The sequence below is a fragment of the Acanthochromis polyacanthus genome, chromosome 17 (assembly GCF_021347895.1).
Source record: "Acanthochromis polyacanthus isolate Apoly-LR-REF ecotype Palm Island chromosome 17, KAUST_Apoly_ChrSc, whole genome shotgun sequence".
NCBI classification, from domain to species: Eukaryota; Metazoa; Chordata; class Actinopteri; family Pomacentridae; genus Acanthochromis; species Acanthochromis polyacanthus.
In genome coordinates, this window is record NC_067129.1 from 5,104,166 (window position 1) to 5,128,307 (window position 24,142).

Here is a 24,142-nt window from a genome sequence, read left to right on the forward strand (position 1 = left end):
GACCAAAAGACACTTGGGAAACAATCATTTCTGCAAATTTACAGCGGTGGGAACTTTGTTCTGACCTTTACAAAAGGTCAGAGCGGCAACCGATGCATCAACACAGAGCATCAATCAATGAACACACTCCTTTTCTTTTGGTTTCTCGCGCCATCTCGTCTCTTTACACATTCTATGACTTCCTCTCCGGTCGTTCTATACAGGATTAGATCCTATTTAATGGGGCTGAAGATTATAAGCCTGAATGACAAGCACATAAAGACTATTGACAGGACAAGACTAATCTTAGGTTAAAGCAGTTATGGACAATGGAAGCGTCAGGCATGAACAAATCACTACCAGGCTCAAGGACAGCTGAGCTAGCTGAACTTGTATTGATCGGCATGTGAGCGGCACGGCACGTAAATTTCCAGCAACATGCATGAATACAAATCATCTGGAGTGCTGATACGGGCATAAAAAACACAATTTAAAACTGTACACTTACTGTACGATAACATCAGCTAATATAAGCAGTTTTAACTCAATGCAGTGCTTTTCTACCTTGTAGCATTTATAGCTAAGTCACTTAATATTCCCATCTCAGTGAAATAGCCTCATTGACCTTTCTTGTTCTCTCTAAACCCAACACATACACATCGTTTTGGTACACATTTACCAAACTTTTCCATTTCTCTTCACCTTCATATTCTTTCATACTTATCCCAGCTTTAACCCTCACAACTAAAAGCCTGACTCTCACGCCTTACCCGAACATATTTTTAATTTGCACCCTAAAACTAAGCTTTAACCCTGATAAATGTCCTCACAAAGATAGCTTCACATGCAGACATACACACAGACTGACCGTGTCCCTGAAGCTGTCCACCTGAAACCACTCCAGCAGCTTCTTGCCAACCTCCATGGGACTCGACAGGAAGGTCCTGTAGGTCAGCAGAAAGTCCTCGATGTAGGTGGGGTCCACCACCGACGGCTCCTCCACCAGATGCATGATCAAACGCTCCGGGGTTCCCTAGGGTGAAAAATACACACACACACGTAAGGATATGCACAGAAAAGCATACATCACATACTGCACACGTTTATACACACACACAAGACAGCTGAAAGGGCGCATATAATCTATAAAGACACACACACAAGCAAGCAAGCACAACAGCACACAGCAATTTGAATAAATTATTTCAACATTAATCATAAAAGTGACAAGGACATAAACTCTAAAGACGAAGCTATTGAACTGAGCTGTCAGTCTCCCATCAATGTAACCAAGACAGACAAACACACACACACACACACACACACAACAGGTCTTATACAAGAGCAAATACAAGGTTTTACCACACAGCTGTGATTTGCGTGGAAACTAAATGCATGAATTCAGGATTTCTACGTCCAGCGGAATTTTAATGCATAAGTAGCAGATGGAAAACGTTGAACACGCATAAACTCTACTGTTCTCGTTTCGCCGAGTTTGTTAATGTCACCACAGCCGAAGGTTTCTGGGGGAAACGGTTCACTTGACAGGGAACAGAAACTAGAAAGGCATCCACTTTTGTCCGACACAAAAAGAACAAAGCCAAAAACAGAAGCGGAAATGCTAACACTTGTGAATTGACTCATCTCCACTGGATGTGTTTTTAGAGCCAACAGCTTTCCTCGGAGCAGCAGCCAAGAGAATCATTCAGGCCCATTATCCGATCAATACCTGGCTGCCTCTGGAGATTTGGGGGAAAGGATCAAAAGGCTTTGGAACGCACTGCAATGTAGCGTACAAGAAAATGCTCCGGAAAACACTAATAGTGCTAACGGTGGTGCTTAACGATCAACGAAGAACACCGAGCAGCTGCACTGATGTTTTTGCAAGACACTGTATTTGAGGGAATGGTCGGTTGACACTGAGGTAATACTCAAATCAATTCAAAACATTTTAGCGTATTTAGTAGATAATAATGAAAAAAACTAAGGAAAACTTGAATCTTTGATTTAAGAAGTTAGTCGTGTTAACCCCAAGCTTAGGATGAGATTAAACGTGCTTATTAGCTTCTGGCATGCTTATTAGCTTAGCTTTAACCTTGGACATTAAGCCTTCTGGGGGTCTTTCCCAGTCTCATCTTGATTAGAACATGCTCTTGGACAAGGTTAAATGTATTTCAGTATTGAGTTACTCACAGAAAACAACCCCAGCCTAACTTGACTTTGTGTTTGAACCTCAAATGTCTTGCATCTATACTTTGTTGTCCTCAATAAGTTCACACTTTGGTGCTAATATTGTGCCTCTTTATTGACCTTTAACAAAAGTCAAAGGGGAGTCTAGAAGAATTTCACTAGACTCCGCTTCTTCAAATCTAACAGCTGCTTTTTCTGACTTAAAATCACCAACCTTGATGACAATGTGTCCCTTCCTGGTCCCGCTGCGATCAAGCTCACGGTGCTCCTTCACCATCACGATCTCCCCTTCCTCCTCCACCTTGTGCGTGTTCTTCTCCACATGGTTGAGGATGCGCCAGTAGTCCTCCTGGGCGATGCAGACGAACTGATCGAGGATGACATGAGGACAGCGGATGAACTTGTAGTAGAGCACGACATTGCTGTGCACCAAATTCGGGTACTCAAACAGCAACACAGAAGACGCATGATGGCGGGTAGAGAGCGGCATGGGAGGGACGGACGGATGAAGAAAGAAATGTCTGACAACACTGTTCTTTCACTACACTAAGTGGCGGTCCAAAGTCACCTCAACCAGCCATTTCGCAGAAGCATCCTTTACTACAGCTGGAGCTAAACAAACCTCCCATGATGTGTCGCTGAACAGAAACCGCTAAGACATAGCTCTACCCTAAAACGCTGTCACTTGCTGCGCTTCTCTTTACTAAATCATCAATTTCTGCATTTGCTTCACCAAACTCTACCTCCGCAACTTCCTCTGTATGTAAAGGCAGGAAATGATGTGCACAGTGGAGGAACTGGGCAGCGTTGACACAGGGGTTGCGGGGCCTCTTTCACCTTTCACATCTCCGCTCTATATTAAGTCTTGGCTTTGCTTTAGAAACGCACAAGGCTATAAATGATCAGAGAAATGCACCAGGCAATGAAAATGCACATTAAACATACAACTGACTTCCCACTTAAGATTCTGTCCTTTAAACCTTCTTTAAAAGTAAAACAATTCTAGTTTTCAAAATTACAACTTTTATAAAGAAGGAAACGTAAAAGGGAATTTCAGATGTGTGACTGCTTTGTTGTGGCTGCAACGCTCTAATGTCAAAGGAAGAAATGAAAACAAGACTTCACTTTACACTGGAACACAGTAAGCAGAGCAAGATTAAAATGAAAATACATGTACTTCTGTATGAATCGGCATAGGCAAAAACAGTAAATAATGGTGATTACAAAAATATTTGTAGCAATAAAGGTGGATTTGTTTTGGTAACAGTGGCAACACAAGATTAGATTTTGTCTTACAAAATAAAGTTCCTAGTTGCATCATGACAGACGCTGGAGTCGGCCAAATGTCAGTGTATGCAAAGAGTGACACTACTTTTGAAGGGAAATATGTCATTCATCAAATGCCAACAGTCTTTTTCTAAACTGCAACAACAATTTGCTCCACAATCCTTCTGTCACACTGAGGCTTCATCAACCTCTTGTACTGAGCAGCTAAACAAAGAGTCTTTTCTTTTCAGTCTTTATCGGCCGTCTTTACCTGGCAGTCGTCCCCCTTTGTGCGAACTTCCCCGTTCATGTACTGTTTGTCCAGCGAGGGTGAGATGCCGAAGCTGTTGCCCATACAAAGACTCTCCGTTCTTCCCTCAGGATGGCTGATCTCCACTGCTCCATTCAGGATCACATACCAGAGATCCAGCTGCAGACAGATGCACGGAGAAGACAAAATGATGAGCAAAATCATCAAACACACAAAGTTAAACCTCTTCTGGTCTGCAGAGGTCCTACTACTAGCCATCTTGCTTTTCTTTCATAATGCTTTAAGTCAATTTATGGCACATCTGCTGTAGTGTTGAGAGTAGAAGCTACAACTGGAGGTGGCACACAAACACAAATGTCAAATATGTGAATAGAATAGCTTTATTGTCATCATACATGGGGGCATGACGAAAATACGCCCGACTGTGGCTCAGCAGAAAAGATTATTCACAATCATTTGACACAGTTTTATTTCAAATTGCTCCATTTACAGAGCAATAACGCTGCACAAGAACGAATGTAAAAATGGCAATATATTACAAAGTGACGTGCAGTATATTGTGAGCGTAATGAGTGTTGTGTGAGGTATGAGAGCGGTGGTGAAGAGGTATTGTGTCTCCGGTGGTGACTTTAGAAAAGGAAATGCTGGCAGGCATAATATAACAAGCCATTCATCCCGGGTGTGAGCGGATGGAGGGAGGGTAAAGGAGCCCTGAGCTCCCTTCGCAGCGATAACTGATATTTCCTCCTCATTGCCTTTTCATTCTCTTGCTGTTTCTCACCTAGCAAATCTCCAATTCTCCCCTCTGTGCTTCTCGCTTTCTCTCCCCATCAGTCAGCCTGTCACTCCACTTATTACTCAGAAATAATATAATGCTATTAAGCCAGGAGAGGTAACGTAATCAGCGACATATATACTGCAAACAAAAGTTCTGGAGAGCCAGTTTTCAGCGACATATATACTGCAAACAAAAGTTCTGGAGAGCCAGTTTTATGTAAATATAACGTCATTCTTGCATATACTATCTGAATTTACATCATGAATATCTACAGCAGCCTGAGAAAAGTGGATTAGTTGGTTTTATGATTGTGTTTCATTCTTCAAATGAAAGGACAATGAAAGAATCTTGCTGGTTCCACTCTTCACTGTAACTCTGACAGTCCTCATCTTCCATTTTCTCTTCTCGTCTGTCGTGTGAAGCACTTTGCCGCACTTTTTTACTTCTGTTAGACCACTTTAGACTCTCTATTTTCCTTTCCCTCTCACTCACTTAGCAAAGTCCTGTTCACTTCAGAGAGGGGCCAAGTGCTTCTCTTTGACCTTCAACGTGAATCCACAGAGAGACAGTGGAGTGGAGGAGAGCTGCCCGTCAACCGACTCCACACAGACAGTACAGAGACACACACGCACATCCGATGCACATTGCCTATTCATGTATACTTTTCCACAAGCGTGTGCGTTTACGGCTTTTTGTCCTGCTGATGTGTACTCTCGTCCTCCTGAGCTTAGCGGGCTGGGAGTTCACGGCCATTTATCGCCCTGTCGGTTCTAATGCTGCTGCGTGTAACCAAACAGCCATGACAGAGCTCCTGTTTCTCAGGCATGTAACTTAATTAATTAGCGGTGTAGCAGCTCAAGTGATTGACGGGGCTTATGCACTGCAGTGACTTTGCACATACCAGTTTCTCTGTGAATTAGCTTCGAATAGACTGAAGAAAAGCTGGGAATGTGTGTGTCGGTGCCACAGGAAACACCTGTATATGCTCTTTAAATCTCCAGCATATGTGTATGTATCTTTATATGCAAATTCATCGTCCAACTCTTAAATTCTTGTGCGCATTTTAGTGTTTTGCAAGACATTACATCATCTGTTTATATGACGATAAAAGACAAATTTAAGATGTTTCAACTGTAATTATATAGAACAACCCAATTGAGAATCAGCAAGCTTGCAAACACATCTTTCTTGCTGACTGAATGAAGATAAATACGAATTTAATAGTTGAGGGACTTCACTGTAATCGCGTTAATGAAGCAGACGTAATAAAAACATATTTTGCAAGTCATAATTACTCCGCTAGAGATTAATCTAAATGGGACATGCAGGGAAAAATCAGCATGATATATTTATACTTGGTAAAGGCTTTCTGTTTTCTGTACAGACTTCCTTGTGAGCTCCTAGTCGGATCATACCTCCTGTTTGTCGTGCAGTATGACTGTTCCAGCCTGCTCCACCACCTCAAACACCATGACGCTGCACAGGTCCCTCCTCACAGACATGGTCATGTTGGCGAAGGCGGGCAGCTGGTGCATGAACTCCAGTAGTTGCTCTATTTGGCATGAACAGAAAGGAGCAAAGGGAAGAAGGCAAATGAAAAAACGAGGGAAAAGCAACACAAGGCCTTGAGAACAAAGCAAAGAGTGTGTATTGATTAGACTTGTGTTTCCAGAGCATTGTGTCTCAGGTGTGCAAGTCAAAATGCACATTGATTTTTTTTCCCTCCCCACAGACCAACAGCTGCATTTTTAAAACAATTTACGGACTTTTAAATGATCCTTTCTGCAAGCAAATGTCACTCACACGGCTCACAGGGGCGACTGTTGATTGAAAAACAAAAACAAAACATCTTGGAATATCTAATTTCCAGTCTTAGTGTTCAAAGAGAGAAACCATTAGTGTTTTGAGCAAAAGCTTTGTATTTATCTTCACTATGGATACTACTCTTTATGTATTTTCATCACCATAATATATCTTAAAGATCCCTACCACCTGATTTATGATTGCAGAGAAACTTTCACACCCTGCTCCTTTCCTACCGATGTTTCTCGTTGCCTCGGGCACACTATGCTGTCTGGTTAGGTGGCTGCCTTTCATTCCCCCCAGATGCTATCACCATATTTCCTCTCTTCTTTCTTACTTCTAGCCTTGTGGTCTTTTAAGGGACGGTTCAGTTTCAAGTACAAAATAGTGTGAAGTTTCTCAGATGAGAAAAACACAGAATTACTAAATTTAGATTCAATTTGTTGCATATTCATTAAAACGAGTGAAAACAATCAGTATGTGATAATCTGGTAATCTTAGCAGAATAAAGCTTTATTCTGTAAAGTTATAAGTGCAAAAAGAAGCACTTGCTATTAGACTAATAACCTGATTTAACAGAAAAAATAGCAAATATTTCTCTACTGCAGTGTTTTTACTCAGGTACTAATGAAATCTAAGTCAATTATCAGGTCCTATCCTATTAGGTATATCCTATTATGGATATTATGACGACTGCATTGAAAACTGACAAACGCACCGGATCCATTGATACTGGCTTGTAACACAATCAAATCTCTGTCCTCATGCAACCCCGTATGCCTGCAGCTTGTGAGCAGCTCAAACAAAGACCGGTTTCGTTCTCCACGGCTGTTTTATTTGAAAACTTTTCAGACGCTCAAAGATGCAATTATCCGGTAATCGACAGGGCAAAGGTAAAAAGAAATCTGGGGAAAAATAAACCTAATTTTGCACAGAGCAGAAATGATTGCTTCTGCTTTAGTATTCTTTTCAGCAGCTCATCGATGTTAAGATTTACCACACGGCGCCTCGGGCAGTTATCTGTCTAAACCATTAGCATCTCTGAGAGAACATCTCTGCCTTTTTGTTTTGGAAAATACTTCCAGAGCGTCTGGAAAGGACAGAGCAGCGGTAAAAAAAAAAAAATGCACAGAAATGAAGTCAAGTGAGCCAGGGAGAAGCTGGGGATAAACGTCTTCTCCGCTCAGCATCTCTTTACATTCTGTCTTTCCTATGAATGAGCCGTGTCTGTGATGGTGAAGGCCATTCACTCAGCAGGCACACAGCGAGCCGGGACTTTACAACTTCTCCCAGCTCTCTGATGTGGTCACCTTCTCCTCCAGGACCCCACTGGGTTCCACTAATGAGGTTGACTCTCTGATTGCCTGCTTAAAAATACACACTGAAGGGCACTGATGTTTGGAGACCACTGTGAGGGGTCTTTATGAAGGAGGGGTGTTTGTGTATCTCCCTTGTGTGCACTTACTGAATGATACATGGTCCAAAAATAGCAACTGAGAGCACTGGTCAAGCAAAGAAGGAGAACGACATTCCTGCAAGCTCCCCTTTTTCTCATTTGACATACATAACCAGAAATGCTCTTGTGGTGGCATTTGACCTTTTCAAGTAATTTATAAAATGAGTATATTGTTATTAAACGACGTGGCTAAAAGAATAATCGAGTCAAACTGACCGATGTCGTCGTCATTGCGGTCGGCTGGATCTTTTTCCAAACACTCTCGGACCAGATCTCGGCCCAGAAGAGTGTCTGAAGCTCTCTCCAGATCCTCATCTTCCTCCTCCTCTTCCTCGCTGTCCACTGCAGCCTCTGGAAGTCCAGACAGGTCCACATCGCCCAGTTCGCTCTCAGTGGCCTGGAGGACAGACAAAACAGCAGTGTGGTTGGTTAACAACAGCACAAGAAAGGAAGGAAGTAGTTTAGATAATTATTGTAGTAATTCACCTGTCAAATATGAAAACGTCCTTCTTTGTGAAATTTAACCACCTTTGGTTTAACTGAATTTGCCTTCGGGTTAAACTCAAAACTGTCTATGTCAAGCTTTGATTCCTGCAATACTGTGACTTTGAAATTAATATTAGAAGAATTGATATGTGCCAAGACGAGATGGTTCTCAAGAACTGCAAAGAGGACACATGAAGATTTGAATCAAAGCACGTAAAAAGGAGGTTCAATGGTGTTAAATTCCGTGCAGTTACAGAGAAATGAAAAGAACTTGACGTGACAGAGACACAAAAGCAATTCTGATATAAAATCAGCCAAGTTCAAAGCGATCATCTTTGCAGTCTAATGCGCTTTATATCTTCAGTTTCCGACAACTAATAAGAGACAAACAGTATTGAGTGTGTCAGTAGAGTGCGCTAACTTCGACTGAATTCCATTTCTGGCTCAATAGGTCTATTAAATTTCTGCTTTTATTTCATGCATTTTTCAGTGACGCATCATCCACATAAAACATGCAGAATAACCTTGGGATGAGCAGCTGTACCTGTGACCTTGAGCTAAACCCTGACACCAACTCCCAGACCGGAAAACACCGGCCAACAGCCGAATATTTAAATCCAGAGGTAATAATTCATATTCCACCATATTTTCCCTGTGCTGGGTGGACAGATGGTTGGCAGATTATGGATCTAAAGGGGCATGGGGGCTTTTAGGTCAGATGGGAATTGAACCATCAACCCAGAGGTGAAAAGAGGAGCTCTCCGATGGCAGTGGCAGCACTGCAGGCCATCTGTTAGCTTTTGCAGGTAGGCCTAAAAGCAAAAAGAATCAGGTTTTACCTCTGTTTCTGTCTTTTCTCCAAGTAAATTTTTATTGATGTGTTTATTTAGGCAGAGAATTCAATTACTCCTCCAGCATTTATCTTCCTTACTAAATAAAAAGTAAGAGGAAAGGCGTCGTACTGTATTTCTGGTTTTCTATCGTAAGGATGAACAGGTGCCAAGGTGGTAATTTAAAGGACTACAAGTAGCATTGATATGGATCCTGATGACAGATTTTATCTGTAAAAGTATTTTTTGTTCCAGATCGAATAACTGTCAGAATTGGAGTGTGGTTATCGTAATGTAGTAGTGTCAAAAAAACTGATATTTACATGATGATAGAACTGTTTTACAGAAGATCAAGGTGACAATACATCATCACTATCATTATCTAAAGGTTTGTTAGCTTTGAGAGTGATAAACACAAAAAAATAATGCCTACTTCTTTCTAGTCATTTTTTGTGTCTCTTTGTTGTAGTTTTGTGTCTCTGTGGTGGTTTTTGTGTCTTTTTGTTGTGGTTTCATGTCTCTTTCTACTCATTTTGTTTCTTTGTAGTTGTGGTGTTTCTCTTTGTAGTCATTTTGTTACTCTGTGTTTGTTTTATGTCTCTGTAGTCATTTTGTTTCTCTTTGTGTTTGTTTCATGTCTCTTTGTAGTTGTTTTGTTTCTTTTTGTAGTTGTTTTGTGTCTCTGTGGTGGTTTTTGTGTCTTTTTGTGGTGGTTTCATGTCTCTTTCTACTCATTTTGTTTCTCTTTGTAGTTGTGGTGTTTCTCTTTGTAGTCGTTTTGTTACTCTTTATTTTTGTTTTATGTCTGTAGTCATTTTGTCTCTCTTTTTGTTTGCTTTATGTCTATTTGTAGTTGTTTTCCTTCTTTTTGAAGTCGTTTTGTGTCTCTCTGTGGTAGTTTTGTATCTCTTTGGTGGTTTTGTATCTGTGTTCGTGTCTCTTCGTAGTCACTTCGCGGTTGTTTTGTTTAAAAGCTTTGATAGTGATAAACACAAAACACAAAAATAATGCCCACTTCTGAGTAACTATTGCATTTTTATCAGTTTTCTTCTTTGCTGACAAAATTTTTATCCTTAGTCACTTTTTTCTTCTTCTTCTTTTTCTCTTGTGTTACTATGGCAGCATGCCACCTTGAAGGGCAGCTGTGTAATATAAAGGAAGTTAAAACTCAAAAAGCAAGCCGGTATCCATTTCACTCAAGGATATTACCCTGTAGGCAGCGAATGTTTAGGTAGTAGTGATTGAGTAGACTGGGAATGATTTGGTCGAGATGTTTTAAGTGTTGTAGCTTGTGGGAAAGAAGTTAATTTCCTGGCTTACACTCTACAAGATGGACTCTCCAATCGAGCTCCTGGGTTCCGAAGGGATTTGGGACAAAAGGGTTTCATAGGTTTTACAGTTCATCCCAAGTTCAGGCACAGGTCCAATCTTGTTTTCATAAATTAGGTTGGACAAGCTATTTAGAGGACTTCTAAGACACAACAGCTGCTCAGCCCTTTCTTGTTCCCAGTGCACCAGATGCATTTAATTTGGCCAAATAGATGAGACAAGGGAAGCCAGACTAAATACCGTCCAAAATAAAAAGAAGAGTCTCACTTTAGTTTTTTGCTGTTCTGTTCTTTTTCTCATCACACCAAAAGATAAATGACAGAACACGACCTGTGGTGCTACTTTTCTGCAGAAACAAAAGAAGCAGAACACAGGGTGGGACCAAGCAGCTCAACAACAGCTTTCCTGCAAAATTCCTCTGCCAAGTGCAAGCTCTATAGAAAAATGTATACCTTCATTTGTTTCATGTTTGATTTATTGATCCTTGGAGAAAATGAGTCCCATTAATATGAAAACCCAACACAAATGCCAAGAGGCCTTTTTATAGCTCCAATATTTCCAATTAGAAGCTGGAGGTTGTTTAATTCTCGCAGAAAAGTGACCTTCGGTTTGAACTTTTACAGGATAAGGAGGAATTAATGTAGTCGGGGAGAACAGTGGTGCAGTCCTGAGACAACAACTTCTTGCTATATTCTCACTCTCTTTCCCCTCACCCACTGTCACTGACATATGTTCCAGTGCTTCTGAGAGCCCAGTTCATTTAGAATGCAGGATGTGCGCTTTCAGTCCAATACCCCTGGTCTCAGGACAAGTTTGGGCCAGGAGGACATTTCCTAGAGACGAGGGACTTCCGATGTGCAAGAAACACTGTATTTTACGGCCCCGTGACAGGAGAACAGAAAGAAAAATGAAAAATGAGGCAGGATTGTACAAAAGGTGTAGGATATACAGGAGCTGAGAGATCAAAGCAAAGAAGGGAGGAGTGTGAGGAGTGAGGGAAAGAGTTGAAAAGTTGGGGAGAGACAGAGTCAAGTGACCCGCGAGTGTTAAGTCAAGGCAAGAAGAGGGACTGAGGAAAGAAATAAAGAATATGTGGGAGAGAAACTCACAACAAAAACAGTCTGTTGCATTGACAGCTGAGGAGTGCAGCTGACTGGAGGGTCAGCGCTTTAAGACAGCTGTAAACAAACACGGAGCCGGGTCAGTGACAAGCGGATGGGATCAGATGCGTGTGATAAATACCTAATCTGAGGATGAAAAGATCAGGCCTCAGTGTTAAACGTCTGACCCAGGCTGACCGGACTTACATCAATCTGCAAACAGACAGGCTGAGGAGGCAGGAGCAGCTGTGGCAGAGACTCCGATGGGTAGGAAATAAGGAGGTTAAAATATCTGTATTCTGCAAGCTTTTTAAATCAGAAAAGTTTTTAGTCTTGATAGTAATTTGACAGTTTCTTAATTGTGTTTTCATACACTTCCACCTTACTTTCTCCTTATATAGTCATTTATTTTTGGTTGAAAACGTTTTTTTGCTTCAGGAAATCTTTCTAAATAGTGAAGATATTTTGTATGCTACAACATGTACCACAGTTACCACCTAAAAAAATGAAAAATCAGGACATCAGCATTGTTTCTCAATGAAACAAACGCCCTCATTAGTTCTGTGGCCGGCAGTGCCCATAGATCACGGCCGCTCAACTAGCTCATTAGTGTGCAGCGAGCAGACCTCACCGGCTCCCCTGATGAAAGTTAACAATGCTAACAAGCCGGTGTCAAAAAGAGCTTCTGCTATCACAAACATGTGCAGGATATGGTGAGAAGGCTGTGGAGAGGAACAACAAAATAATCACTGCGGTGCTGTGCAGTCGGGGCTGACAGATAATGCTGAAAGGTTCTTGGATTTATTACAACTTTCTGTGTAAAGAGGGGAGATTAGGAGAGCAGGGGGATTAAAATGATTAGGTGACAGGCTTATCATGTATGCTTTTATGGGTTATTGATTTGCGGCCATTTAGATACTCGACACCCGAGAGCTGCATTTCATTCCAGAGCACACTTGAGCTGTCGAACGCCCAGAAAATGTCACAGAAAGGTGAGCGAGGCACTAGAGGAGCGAGAGTAAAGACCTCCTGGTGTGGCGATGATACCTTTAAATACGAGAAACTACATTTCGTGCTCTCAGCCAGCTGCTTTTTCATAATTAATGCTGACATCATACCTAAGGAGAAGCAATTCTACAATTTAGATAGAAAAAAAAAGTCACACAGGCTTCCAGTCTTTTCATTAACTAAGCTGTTGTGTTTGTTTCGATGCGTTGTGACCTGAACTGAGCACATTACTTTAAACCACACCTATGATCCATAGCTCTGTGTCAAACATGGTCATCCACCATGTCTTTCTCAGCTACCATGGCTCAAGTTCCTTGTCTCGGGATTTAAGCAAAGAGAGGAAATAAGCCTGCTGTAGTGCAGAGTGGGATGAATAGGCTGAGCTAGCAGGTGTTAACCACAGATAAGGGTCTGTGAACTGTCAGTGACCTATATGGAACTAAAATGCCTTTATTTACTAATGCAGAGCTTTGGGTGCAGGATCTGGGAACCTGCACTTCATCGGCAGATCTGAAACAGTGTTAAAACCCAGAAACCATATATATTACCTTTGTCTTTCAATATATTCTAACTCAGTGGTTCCCAACCGATTTGGCTTGGAGCCCCACTTTAAGCTGCACCACAGCCCCAGTGCTGCGCTTTGCTTCCTGATGTCGCCGTAATTCGCTTGGTTTCATGCTGTCATTTGCTGACATTTCACCACAAATAACACATTCACGCCAAATTCTTTCTTGTTGTTCAATTGAAACTAAACTGAAGGTAACTCTGGAGGCACAGCCTGAGTTTTTATTTAAGGTACTGATGGAATCTTGGGCAGTTTTGAGTTTTTCAGATCTTGTTTCCGTCAGTAATTTTCGAACTGCACACAAAAATAATGGATCTGGATGAGCTAGCAAGTCGACCTGAAGAAAGCGTGGACAGAACTTGGAAGGTCAAGGTGGTGAGGCCATCGAAGTAACAACAGATTGTTGAGGAAAGACCAAATAAATGTGTTTTAAAAATGTTTTCTAGATAGACTTGTGATGACGCAGTAAGTCAGTTTTATCTAGAATGTGAAAATCTAATATTTAATAACATCACAGCCTCAGAGGAGACAAAGCTTTGCGTGGACCCCAGGTTGACTAATCCTAAAAAAAAAATTGAAATGATAAAATTTCAATGGCATTTACTCACAATTGTGCCTCACACAGATTCCTACAAGCTCAACTGGATGTACATTTGATTTCATTCTTTTCTCAATTTTCCTACCACTCTTCACTGTATTTTCTACCTACAAAGACCAAACACGTGCCAGCAAAATGATCCCCATACACCCCGACTCACTGATAATGCTACAGACCCCTATACATGTAGCACAGGTATAGACGCAGCTGGAAAGGTTGGGTTCATTTCCTACATGTGACCTTTAATCCACAGCAGGAAGTTCCCAGGGAGGCGAGTCACCGGGATGCGCAATAATTAGCGAGATAGAGGGATTACAAGGAGGGAGAGTGGGGCTGATGTTGACAGATGTGCTACAGGTAGGCAGACAGAAATGGAGCACATCAAGCTGAAGAGAATCCACCATCAGTAAAACACTTCTGCCACGGAGCAGATGTTGTTGCAGTGCAGAGCCGGAAGTTTGACAGTATACACATTTGTCACTGGATCTGACCGGCTTTGTTATATTTGTAATTAATGTTCTAATGGAGGCAGAGGAGAGAAAAGCAAAACTGATGAAGTATTACACTTATAGAGTCTGGATTCTTTATATTTTAAATTGTATCAGTGCTAAACAATGAATCACATGTAACACAGGATAAAAAAGCATCTGGCAAAGTGAAAGGAAAAATCCCTCATGTTAATGGTAAGCTTTATCAATGTGACGTTTTACAGATCTGTAGATCAATAAGTAAAGATTTTATTGTTGTCCCTAATTAGGATAAACTCCCTTAGCAGGAAATGGTGCATTTATTTTGCTATTGGTGTAGGAAGAGAGAAAAGAAGATAACCAAAAAGGAAAACGATTCCAAAACTCGGAGATACACCTACCTGGTAAATATCTGACAGGCTGCTGCTCCCCGAATCGCTGGCGATGCTGCATCCTGATTGGCTGGGAGGCATGTGCATCACCTGCTGGTGGGCGTGGTCTGTTAGGTGCATCTTATTGAGGTCAGCAGGAAGCTGTTCAGACAGACGGCGAGCAGAGGAGATACCGAAAAAGAGAAACAGAAAAAGCAAAGAGGATATGAGTTCAACAGACGCAAACGCACACAGTTCAGCAGAGGCAAACACACGCACACACACATACAGACACACACACACACACACACACACTCAAACAGCTGCTTCATCAGCCTGAAAGCCAAAGCTGCTTTGGCACCGTTTGACATGTTATACTCCGGGATAATTAACCTGAAGAGGATAGTGCTACTTCAGATGGCAGGAATTTATGGTCTAGAGGTGCAGACTGATGTGATAACTGGTGATATTATATTTTTGGAGTGGCCTTGAATAAAAAACAGCAAAACCTGACTTCTCTATTACAACAGCTGACAGCTTATATGATGGCGACATGATCAGACTGTACACACATGCTGAAACACAACGCTGCAAAACCTCCCAGACGTCCACAGACTTCAAAACAAACACTGTAATAAGCACAAAAACATACACACGGAAACACCATTTAAACAATTAAATCTGCAAATACATCAAGCAGCAACAAACAAAACAAATACCCCAAATAAATCTGTTTGCAGCGGTCAGTTTGTTTACCTCGAGATTAGAAGACAATTTGCACAAAGCAAACCTTGAGCATCGGCACAAACAAAATCCATTTGTTTCTGTCCTGTTATCACAATTTCAGAAAATCGCACACACGCTTCAAAACCTGAATTGCCAAGAGCACAAACAACTCACCAATCCAGATTCAGAATGAGACAAAGATGTCAGTCAAACAGGCGAGTGACCTTTAAAAACAAGAGGACTGTTGCACTGTAAATCTAAACGTGGACAGGAGGACATCTTGTACATTTTTACTCTCTAAAACTGCTTTAGAGATGCAAAATAGTCGCACAAATCTCATTAAAATAACACATAACATCAAAACTACTGTTAGATAACTTTCAGCTTGCTTTAAACATACTACTAGGTCCAATTTAACACCAATTTAAGGAGGTGTGATTAAGGCTAAATGTGTATTTACATGTGCTTGTTGCTTGAACTTGGCTGGTTTTGCTGCATGTCGCTAAACATACTGTAAGTGGCTGCAAAAAATGTGCCTACCTTTTTACACCTCCTTGCTGTTAAGAAACACATTTTCATGATCAGCTGTTGGACAAACTAAAATGTCCTACTGACATACTCTATTCTCGCTTAATTAACAGACTAATTTAGACTCATTTAATCAACCCTTTATTCAATTTTGCTAATCATAAAACAAGAGTTATTATGAATGCCTTTTACTCAAGCACACAGATGAATTACCTAATACAGAACACATTGATAGTAATAAAACTGAAAAGTGAATAAAAAAAACAAAATGATGCCTTTATCTTACTATGAGGAGATCTCCAAGCAAAATAGTGTAACTGTGACCTGGTGTAAAGCAGAGGATAGTGGAAGTCAGCACTGACTCAGAGATGCAACGCTAAAAGATTCACAAGCCATCGCAAAACTGGACAAGCCTAAACAAGCAGCTCACTGGCCAACACTGGAGATTCAGCACTACAATGCTGTGAGAAAAGGACTGCTACATTCATACAGGACAGATGACAGAAAGCTAAGAGGTATTTCTACTGTCACTGAAAACTGTATGAGGATGTTAAAAATAGGATTTAGTATAAAGTGGGGCAGCTAGGTGTCTCCTCAATTTCCTCACTTTCTCTGGTGGACCATCGTAGTCGGCGTCCCTCCTCTGCTCTAGAAGAAAGCCCGACGAGCTTCAGATCTCAAGTCTTACCAGTTTAGATTGGGGCAGAATCAGAGTGAGAGAAGACGTCCTCCTGCGACACCGAGCAAACCGACAGCACACCTCCTCCATCGCCACATCGGACAGCCGTCCAAACACACACATAAACACCAATTTAAACACCCACACAAACAGCCGTACATACAAAGCCGCACAACGCCAAACTGAAGCCTGGACGCTAGCTGAGACTGCTAGGACCTACGGTGCCAGCATGCAATATTAAAGACACTGAGTCTGGGGGCACTGCCCCCTCACTACTCTCTTCTTATAGTCCTGCTGTACTGTACAACCTCATCAGCACTTAACCCCCCCCAGAACCCAAACCCCCAGGGAAACACAGTATGGAGGGGTGGAGTTCAGGAAGTTCAATGACATGTTCCTAATCTGTGGCATATTAAAGGGAGGTCACTCAATTTATTCATGGATGGATGGATGGATGGATGGATGGATGGATGGATGGATGGATGGATGGATGGATGGATGGATGGATGGATGGATGGATGGATGGATGGATGGATGGATGGATGGATGGATGGATGGATGGATGGATGGATGGATGGATGGATGGATGGATGGATATTGTGCCTGAAATCATTCACTGCAATTAATCTGCGTGGAGAGTCAGTTCTGTCATTTACATCTTAAAATGATCAAAAAATGATCAAATAATAACATTATTTTACAATTTAAAGTTACCATTAAAATAGTTTTAAATTTAAATAACAAATACAGTGTATTAGATATGTGCCAATATAATGCAGAAAGAGACAATAAAACTCACTGCACACACAACCACAAAAAGTTAATCTCAATAGCAAAGCATCAAAGTTGCAAATAAATTATTTCTATATTCCCATAAACTATTGGTCTTCTATAAAAGTCTTTTTGTTTAAAGTGACTTTTTGGGGTTTTTAGGGGTGTTCCACAGTACAAACCATATTTTCTTCTTAATAAGGGTGTAAAACTAAGATGCCTATTTATGTAGCATGCATCAGTTACGTGACTCTTTTTTTTTTTTTAAAGAGCAGCAAAGTCCACATTAGGAGGTTGGAAGGATGGTGGTGTGACTGACAAAACACAGGACTTTCACCCAGGAGACCGTGGTTTGATTTCTGTGATTTTTTTTCGCATTTTGTTGCGTTTCCGTCATTGTGGACTTCTTTGTTTTCACTCGCCGCATTCTGTTGCTGTTTACTTTGGTTTATGCTACAGAACTACTTGGTTAGGATTAGGAAGAGATCATGGTTTGAGTGAGAATACGGCCGTGCGAATGCTAACCACAAAGCTCCAGTTGTTTTCCAGGTTGCTCGGGTGATGGGTAATGTTTTTAATAGCGCTTAAAAAACAAAGGCATCTCACAAATTATGACCTTTTCTGAGAACAAAACAATTTAGCTATTATAGATTTTGGTGTGAGACGCGGATGTGAGTGAAAACACGTTTCTCTGTTTTCTCTAATCTTAGTATTTCGCGAAAATACTTGAAGTAGCTGTAGTGTTATAGTTACTAGTTGGAGTGTGTCTGTATTCTTAAGTTTAGGTCATGCAACATATGGCAATTTGAACTGCTTCTTAATATAAATACAGTCATGCTGAGAATAATTTGGGTGTGTTGCCATAAAATGAAAATCTATTTCATGACTCCATTATTGCTTCATTTAGAAATGTTTATAACACCCCCAGGGGATCCAGTAAAGTAAAGAAATACACTTCCTACATACATCTTTTACCTACACTCTAGAGCAACATAATGCTTTAGATTTTATTCATTTTGTATAGGATGACCGCTTTCCCTGAAAAAATGAAAAAAAAAGCTTATTTATGATTTGCAAAGCGCCACACACTCGTAAAATAAAAGCAGTTAAGGGGGTGTTGCATTACAAATGCACAGATTTTCAGACCAAACTCTGGCCAAGAGAGGATATTGACAGAAATGTCAGTCTTTGCGTAGTAGCCCTACAGATTCAAAGGCACTCGTGGTCACATACACAGGAAATTTAAGTGCTTCTCGGTGAACTATTGTACTCTAAAATTTGGAATTTAACACATTTGCGGCCTCTATCCTCCACTAGACACCATATTAACACATTGTATTCTATTTAAATATGCGCTTCTCCCTGTCACTCAATATTACCATGTTTATAGCGCTATTAGCAACTCTTAAATAGCAGGATTCTAATTTCAAAGTGTGCTATTATAACATTCACACACGAGTAATGACTCTGGCACGAGGCTTAGGTCATGAGTAAGGAGCATTTAAGTGAAATCCATTTCCTATTAGGGACGGCGGTGTAATGCATTGTGGGATTCGCATATTGACCCGCAGACAACACATAACCCAAGACTGTTGGTTTTATTGACTAAATTACGCCCAATCACACACAGACACAGGAAGAATTCTCCACTCTCACCAGTGGCGCTTATCGTTGACCAACACTCTTCACTTTGTTGCTGTGTTTCTTTGTTAGTAAGAAGAGACAGAAAAAAGCGGCAGAGAGGACAGAGAGTGATTGCTACAGTGTTGCAGGTAAATACTTATTGATTTCTGTGTCATGAAGCAGTTATCAGGCCGGTGATGATGAAACTCCCACCCGATATCCATTTAATACATTTGCCAGAATCCACATAGAGTCAGAAATGAATGTGTCAGACGGCTGACCTCAACCAGACTCGGGGGAAAGTTCACGCAACACAGAAATACACCCAAGCAAGATATCAAAAGGTGAGAACCAATGCATTACAATTAACTTGTCCTTCCAATGCACAAACTTAGAGATGTCTGCAAAGATCTGTAACTGTGTATTGATGCCACTTGTGGCAATTTATACCTACAATGTGCATTTAGCCAACACCGGCAGAAAACAGCGGCACTTTTACTTCTTACTAAAAAATTTAAGCCCACAATTAAAAGAAAGTTTTCAATCAAGATTTGTTCTGTCTCCTAGTAGCGCCAGGACTGAACAAAAGGGCAACGACAGAGAGAGGGAGTGGACGTTTTTGTCTGAGCGTTTTACAGAGCGAGGGATGGAGGGGAAAAGTCGAGTGACGGCGAAGTGAATAATTGTGGAGGGTCTCGTGGCTCCTATTCACACCACAGACTTAATCCCGCACTAATCCCCCTCTTTTCCTCTCCCAGCAGGCCGAACCACGGGGTTCTGGGGTGGGGCGAGGGGGGTCTCCCGTTCTCCTCATGCATTAAGGATGAGAGTTAGGAGATTAAATATAAATGTGCACGGTTCCTTCGGCTGTACACTTGCATCACGTCAACGAGCGGGCACAATCACGGGAGGATCAAGCCGACGGTAGGATGTTGTGTCGCTGCCAAACGGATCAAAGATTTCACAGCAGCAATCAGGGTCTGATCGACTCCAGAAAAGTGCACCTATCATCTATCATAATAAAGATTTAGCGTGAGTGAGATGCAGCAGCTGAAGACAGTGTGAATTTATGAGGAATAAAGCCTGAAGCTGTCAAAACATGAAGCTGCTACCGAGTTTGGCAGCTTATAAATGAATAATAAACCAAAAGAAAATACAGCTGGGGTGGACAGTTCATTGTGACATGAGTTAAGGAGATGATCATTTGGCAACTTCACCGCTTTATATTTACTCTAAATGATGTGCTGAGATGCATTTGTTAATTCTGTGATCATGAAAACACTCACAAAGATGTCATAAAGACTGTGTGGCCAAAGGCAAAGATGTGATTAAGGCAGCACTTACACAACATCACACAGCTCGTTGCAGTTTACCACACAAACAAGGATTTTCCCTCCACCAGGGAGAAAAACTCAACATTCAAAGTGCAGCTCTGCATTTTAAGTCCTCTTTATGTCTGCATTTGTTTTTCTGGAGACCTACCCAAGCCTCTGAAAGCAAAGCATACAAGTCAAAACATATTAAGGTGATATCCTCTCTTTCCTTCTTCTCGAAACTTTTGCTTATTGCATCCAGTTTTAACAATGAGATTAACTAGCTGCAGGCCTGAGTGCTCTGTTTCACCTATTTCCTCAGTGGTAAAATGGGCTATAAAGGCCAGACTGGCCATTTGGACACGCAGACCAGAGGCTGAGTTTCCCAAAAGCATTTTAGTGCTGGGCTAATCTTTGCTATGTTGCAGGTCATTGTGTAGAGGGAGGCTCTGGGGCCTCAGTGGTTTTGGGAAACCTTGGAGACATTAACGGATGACGCCTGGTCTATGTCTGGAATTGGTTGGTTTGAGGTACCAGAAGGGGCCACGCCATTAAAACATAGGATAAGGATGGGAGGAGGGTGTGGTGAACACTAAATCTGAATTATGTTTTGCTTTAATGTGGTTAACAGTTTTTGCACCCAATATCGTCTTTCCGGTATTTAATGACTAAATGACGGTAAACACCTGAGTCTTCGGTTGCACAATTTGGGCAAAATATCCAATTTCCTTTTCTGACAGATATTGCTATTGTGAGTTGGTGTGTGACATAATTTTTTTAAAGATGAGCTTCAGTGTGTAATATATTTAAAATACATTATGGAGCATTACTGTCATACAAGGAGGCTGGCATTAATTTAAAAAACTATTGACATGAGAGTCAAAATGTTTAAAGCATATCCCAAACTGGGCTAAATCGCTAAACACCAGGTTTTAAATCAAAAATGTAAAAATCAAACTGCTCGGTCCCACCTGAGACTTCACTAAATGTCTGATACACAGAGAGAAATCCAGACAACAACAGAGACCGAGGCCAAGAGGATTAGTTACATTGACAGATAGAGCAACGAAAAAAAGATTCACTAAAACATACACATCAAAAGCAGACAAGGAAGCCGAGAAGAATGAAGCAGAACAATACATTAAGATGAAGAATCAAGAGGACAAATGGCTTAGCGAAGTAATTAAAGAAAACGCGATGAGGCTGATGAATCCTGATGAGGATGATAATTAAAGCGGGTTCAACAAACAATGATGGAAACAAAGCTGAATGAATATTTAAAGGCGACAGTGCCAAGAGAGACCAACATGACATTAGAATAGAAAAAGACTGTTGGTGTTAGCAGTGATTACTATTAAATCTCTGCTTTAGCTAAATTGCATGCAGAGTGAGGGGCGTATAAAAGAAACGAGGCCGCAGAAATGAGTAGATTCACATGCCACTTTGTGCACAAAGAGATGCCAAAACCACATTTGAACGAGAGCTGTTGCTACATCAAAAAGTTACTAGTTCATTCTTGTAAAACACAATTAGAACCGCAGCGGATCATGATGATTCCTAATATACACAAAGACACCGAGTTCTGAGTTCAAAGTCCTGATTCAGTCATTAATTCTCCCAGAAACCAAGCAGCTAACACATTTCTTCTGCCTGCTTTACGCTGCTCTTAACCTCAGAGGTTGGTGCATACAGCGTGGTAATGGAGGTGAGGTCACTGGTGGGGTATCTGACACTAACATAGATGGCCTGTAGATGTCAGCAGTGGCAAACTGCCTTGACCTGAGCGGTAGATCCAAGCTGAGCAACCACCTCTCATCATGGAAATAAAGCATGCATACAGAACAAAGCCTGTTAACAGCCATTTATGCTAAAATACTGAACATACTTGCATGAGCAGACGCTGCTAAATCATAGTGACGGTTAAATGTTGGAGCAATTATGTAAGTTCTACCTAGATCACTATCAGGAGGATAAAACTTCACAATAAAATGAGAGGTGGCGAGTTTATGCGTCAGGGTTTCCTAGCTCCATCTTTTTAAACAGAAGCTTCACGGGAAAAAAGATGTCCATTCCATAAAAAGGCTTTCCCACTATGGATATAGAGCATAATTACACATAAAAACAGTGAGCCTCAGCTACAGTCGCTGATAACAGCTGTCACCGTGTTGATTTAGCTCTCGCAGCAGATAGTTAAACCAGAAACCACATCACAGGCAGAGGCAGTGCACCCCTGCAAAAAGGAACAATGCCGCTCCTGTCTCGCAGAACAAGTGAGTTATCTGTCCTTTGATGTAACACTTAACTTGATGTCTGAATCTGATTTCCGCTGGTTTTCGGATTTCTCTGCACCCTGACTTGCTCGGTTTCTTTGCATTATCTCACCTCCTCGGTTATTAACTCCGTCTCTCTACATCCGATTGTTCACTCCCTTCATTACAAACTCAACTCTCCAGTTCCCCTGTCACTACTCCAGGCTTATGTAGTTTCTGTCACTTTCCCTCTTGGCCTTCACTGCTTTCTTTCTATTTTTTTTTTAGATGTTCTTCATTCTTGGATATATTTTTCCACCGTGGGATCAAACTCCAGCGTCAAATTCTGCATCAAAGGGAGCGAGGAGCAGGAAAATGACTGCAAGTAGCCTCATCAGACCAGCTAGGTGAGAACACTGGCTCTGATGTCTGGAAAGGGACACGCACACATGCACATTTTGAAGCTCCAGATTTAGCCCCGTGGCACTCGAAAAAGCTTTGATCAATCGAGGCCACTGGTGACTCTAATGTTGTAAGAGGTGGACAGTGTCAGGAAACTCACACATGCAGAGAGGAAATGCATGGTCATACACACACACACACAACTATACAGTCACATTCATGCAAAGGAAAGCCCACACCAACACCATCAAAGAAAACTACAGAAAAATCAACCTACACACACAGATATTTTACTACATGCAAGCTGCATGCGGCTACAGGCGTCATTCAGTAGAACTGAGCTTACTGAACAGGCTCAGCGCACAGCCACGCTCCACTCCATTACTGGCAAGCCCGTAGACGGTTAGATTAAGATACAGTGCAGGAAGACAGATGGAGATGGGGAGAAAATAGACAGACCTGAAGTGAATGTGAGCAACAGAGACAAAGAGAGAGTGGGCCAAAAGAGAGGAGTGAAAGAGGACGGCAGCGAGGAAGGCAGAATATGGTAGAGACTGAACTGTGTGTGTGAAAGAGAAAGAGAGAGAGAGAAGCAAAGGTAGGAGAGAGCGAATAGAACAGAGATAGGACTGACAGCGTGGGGTGGAATGAGGATGAAGTGAAAATGAGGGAACAGATGAAGATAAAAAGTCTCCAATATTCTCTTAAGAATCCAATTCTACCTCAGTCCAGACTACCATATCTCTGACAGTGCGACTGTGTGTGTGTTTGCACGCCTACATGTGTGTGAGAGAGCGTCTGCACCAGCTGGAGCAAGGGGACATGTAATGAATTGAAGTTGAAATTGGAGGTGACAACTGCAAAGGCAGACGTGTAACAGAGAAAGGGTGGGAGAAAGAGAGAGTGGCTGGAGTTAGCAGGGGACCGCATGAAGAGACGAGGACTGAAATACTGTCAAGCAGAGAAGACCGCATGTGCATACACAGAAATAAGAGCTAACACACACACACACATATGCACACACTTTCCTGAACTCCTGACAGTGACACTGCTTCAGATTCTTCCAGCCATACTTCTCAAAAGTTGGCTTTAGCTTACAACAAAAATCTTAAACAAAATTACAGTGGCCTCTCGCCATGTCGCAGTTGCATTCAGTATTGCAGATTTTTTGCTATATAGCGGGATTTTGCAGTGCATAAGTATTTTTACATGTTTATTATTGTGGCAAGCTGCGTCGAAGAACGAAGCTGGAGAAAGGACATTTGACTTTTATGCACTCTGCAACTGTCAGACGCTTATTTTGACACATACAGAGAGAAACATTAGAGAAAATGTGGCAGGAAGTCATCAAACA

General features: G+C 41.5%; 1 protein-coding gene across 7 annotated transcripts in view; it reads right to left on the minus strand.

The window, feature by feature from the left end:
- Nucleotides 1-24,142, minus strand: part of rapgef6 (Rap guanine nucleotide exchange factor (GEF) 6) — a 166,884-nt gene that overhangs the window by 40,129 nt on the left and 102,613 nt on the right. For all 7 annotated transcript variants that reach the window (XM_051937182.1, XM_051937181.1, XM_022210682.2 and 4 more), the window contains 6 exons: nt 14,528-14,659; nt 7,960-8,140; nt 5,900-6,036; nt 3,707-3,865; nt 2,384-2,536; nt 848-1,012 (listed from right to left, as the gene is read on the minus strand). In XM_051937182.1, coding sequence (XP_051793142.1) covers nt 848-1,012; nt 2,384-2,536; nt 3,707-3,865; nt 5,900-6,036; nt 7,960-8,140; nt 14,528-14,659 — 927 coding nt within the window. The remainder of the gene's footprint in view (nt 1-847; nt 1,013-2,383; nt 2,537-3,706; nt 3,866-5,899; nt 6,037-7,959; nt 8,141-14,527; nt 14,660-24,142) is intronic.